Source organism: Myotis brandtii, unplaced genomic scaffold, assembly GCF_000412655.1.
Source record: "Myotis brandtii unplaced genomic scaffold, ASM41265v1 scaffold633, whole genome shotgun sequence".
NCBI classification, from domain to species: domain Eukaryota; kingdom Metazoa; phylum Chordata; class Mammalia; order Chiroptera; family Vespertilionidae; genus Myotis; species Myotis brandtii.
This window is the reverse complement of record NW_005370423.1, coordinates 2,673,043-2,676,215: the sequence shown is the minus strand read 5'-3', so window position 1 is coordinate 2,676,215 and position 3,173 is coordinate 2,673,043. Positions and strand designations below refer to the sequence as shown.

At 55.9% G+C, this 3,173-nt stretch overlaps 1 protein-coding gene across 1 annotated transcript in view; it reads left to right on the top strand.

Annotated features, from left to right (window-relative positions):
• HEATR3 (HEAT repeat containing 3) overlaps positions 1–3,173 on the top strand; it is a gene marked incomplete at its 5' end in the record, with an annotated part of 22,516 nt that overhangs the window by 14,712 nt on the left and 4,631 nt on the right. Inside the window, 2 exons of the mRNA XM_014528402.1 lie at positions 2,024–2,167; positions 2,948–3,124. Coding sequence (XP_014383888.1) covers positions 2,024–2,167; positions 2,948–3,124 — 321 coding nt within the window. The remainder of the gene's footprint in view (positions 1–2,023; positions 2,168–2,947; positions 3,125–3,173) is intronic.

The following is a 3,173-nucleotide window of genomic DNA, read 5'->3' as shown; positions in this document are numbered from 1 at the left end:
CCCCTCCCACCACTGCCCCTCCTCCCACCATGGCCGCAGGCTTTCTCATTGGTACAGCTTCTTGATGTCGGTGAGTAAGGATTTTCTCTGCTCATCCTTTGTCTCCTTAAAAGCATTTTATTACAGACGTTTTCAAGCACGCCCCTCCACAGCCAACCAAGCCAACCACCTCACCTCCATGCCCCTTTTCCCTGAAACATTTAACTTTTTATTCAGGAAATTGTCAAACTTTCCCAAAAGCAGAGATGGTAGTGTGTGGTCATAAGATAATAGTGTAAGGAACCTCCACGCATCGTCACCGTCACCGGGTGTTAGCCGGTTATTTCACCCATAAATGAACTTTTTAAAATCGTAACCACAATCCCATTACCCCAGGCTCGAAAATGAACTTGTTATCAATGATGTGTGGTGAGAGCACGCTCCCTGACTGGTCAGTCCTCTGCCACCCCCGGCTGCTCCTCGGGCCTCGAGGGCTCTGCTGGGCTCCGTTCCTCCTCACTCGTCCCGTCACCACCCCAGGTGACCTCACTGTCCCAGGGCCCCGGCTTCCCAGGGCCTGGACCTCCTCCCCAGCGGCCGGGTCTTCCTCCTGGGCTCCATGGCCGGGCCCCCAGGGCATCCCACACATGCCACGCTGCCCCTGGCCCCAGAGTTGACTGGGAATGTTAAATGTAGTGCGTGCTGCTGGCTTCTCATACGTACTCTTCAGATGTTTCTTTGTACATTGGAGACTTTTTTCAAGAACGTAACTTCTGATTCTGTGACAGAAATGGGAAGAATGCCCGGCCTGCCGCGTGGCTGTTGGGAGGGTCAGCGAGCCCTCCCTGCAGGGCTGGCAGGAGCCTCTGGCATTTCACTGATGTGCCATGGTGCCAGGCGGCCATTGGCGGGGCCAGCCGGATGCTTAAGAGGAACTGCTCAAGCTCAGGCTCAGTGACTAAGAAAGTATCCCTCTGTGTTAAGGTCGTACGTTCTCGGGCTGGCGGCGTGTTGGGCATGGGCTTCGAGTGTTAGAGCTGCAGGAGCCTGGCTCCCGAGGGCTTTATTAGCAGAGGGCACCGAGGGCTGAACTTGCTGAGGGACAGCTCCGGTCCGGGCACAGCTGTCCTGCCACCCGGTGGCTCTCCCACACGAGGCACTTACACTGGGAGTCAGACGGCGGTGACGCCACACGCCTTCTCCCCGCCGCCGGCCCGCTCTGAAGGCGCCGGAGTTAGTGGGGCTTTTCCCATCCGACGGGCTTCTCGTTCAGAGATGAGTTCGGTGATTTAGAGCAGCTCGGTCTCTTCTATGAGTGACAGCCCACACTTAGTGAGTGCTGTGTGCGCACTGTTCAGCCCTCCTGGCAGCTCTGTGATGATCATCGCCCCCAGTTGCTGACGGGGAGACGAGGGTTCCGAGGGCTCAGGACCTGGGCTGGATCGCCAGGAGGAAGGAGTGGGGCTGGGATTCGAACCCAGGGCGTCACGTCCCAGTCCCGAGCCCTGGGTGCCCACACTGTTCTGCTCCTCCCAGGCAGCAGGACGTCGCACTGTCACGGTACCACATCCACGTGCGTGTGCAGATTAGCTCACACCGGAAGTATCCCTGCACGGCGGAGCGCTATGTCAGCTAATGGTTCCACAGTCCTTCACAATCGCCATAACCCCTCTCGGAGTGCGCATAGGTTCAGCCAGTTTTTATTAAAGTTATGTGTTCCTATTACGTTTTCAAACGAGATGAAATGCAGTTGGAATCTCATTAGTCTGTGTGCACCTGAATGGACGCCTTTAGATGGACTAGTGGGAGCGGAAGCCCTTCCACAAGTGCACGGCGTCGTGGGCTGGACGGCGCCAGTGCCACCCGCAGGCCTCCCCTGGCTCCACGACCAGCGGTTCTGGGAGTGACCAGAAAGTGTAGCATCGTCTTTGCTGAGAGCTGCTGTTCTCAGGACAGGCAGCCTGTAGAGACGCCCCTCGGCGTGTCTCGCGTGCTGTGGGAGGGGGCTGAGCTTCGCCTTAATGCTCGTCTCCTCCTCTGACAGTGCATGACCCCCGACCAGCTGATGACGCTGTGCAGAGCCGGCATCCAGAGCGGCAGCGTCGGGGTGAGAGTGAACGTGGTGAGCATTTTGGGAATCACGGGCAGCGTCCTCGCCAAAGAAGATGGTGCACTTGAAACGCTCAAGGTAACACAGTGGCTTCCGACCTGAAATGCTCAGTGATTAGAGGTGGGGTGTGGGGTTTCAAAACTTTGCCGGACATCATGAGACGAGATCACGTTAAGGAGCTGCTTCCTGGACGGTATTAGTGAAACGCACCCTGTCGTGCGGGGTGTGAAGTAGAAACGCTGCCTGAAGGGTTCCTGGAAAACAGGCCCGAGCAGTGAGCAGCCTGTCCCGCGGTCACCCTGCTGCTTACGGCGGAGCCAGTTTGGCGCTCAGCCTGTCCCCTCCCACCTGTTTACCAGGTACGGCCGCTGCCCGCTGTCTGCAGGTGGGGAGGGCTGCCGTCGGCGGGCTGTGGTGAGGTGGGTGTCTCAGGGCAGCACAGCGGAGCCACCTGAGACTGTTGTGTTCAGTTTCTTTCATTGCCTGTGAGGGTTTGCCTTACACTTTAAAAAGCAGGGTTTTTTGTTACAGATACTATTTCTATGCATTTTTACACCATGGGGAAAGTCTTTTTGAGGGTGACGAGGAAAACTTAATAATTTTCTAAATCGATCTTTCATATATCATTTGTGGACCTTATTTCATCTTATTTAGTAATATAAGCTCTACTATGTTTCATTTATCTTGCTTATATTTTACTTGGTGCATGTATAAATATGTGTTAAGTCTTTTAAAAGCTCTCCTTTGCCCCTGGCGTTTTATGTAAAACCTTGTGCATAAACCACTGCCACCGTGAAGCGGTGCGGTGCTCGGGAATGGTCCTGAGCGCCGGGTGACGGTGCGTTCTGTTGGCTGCAGACCATCGGGTGCTTCCTGCTGGAGGTGGCCACCAAGGACCCGTCGCTGGTGGTGGTGGGAGAGGCCCTGGACGCCCTCTTCGATGTGTTCGCTGACGGCAGCGAAGCTGAGAGGGCCTCGGTGCAGATCCGTTTGTTATCTGCCCTGAAGGAATTCCAGCCAGTCTTCAAGATGAAGGTACGAGGTGGTTGGGTCAGAAATGCTAACGCCTCAGCGTCCCGGGGGG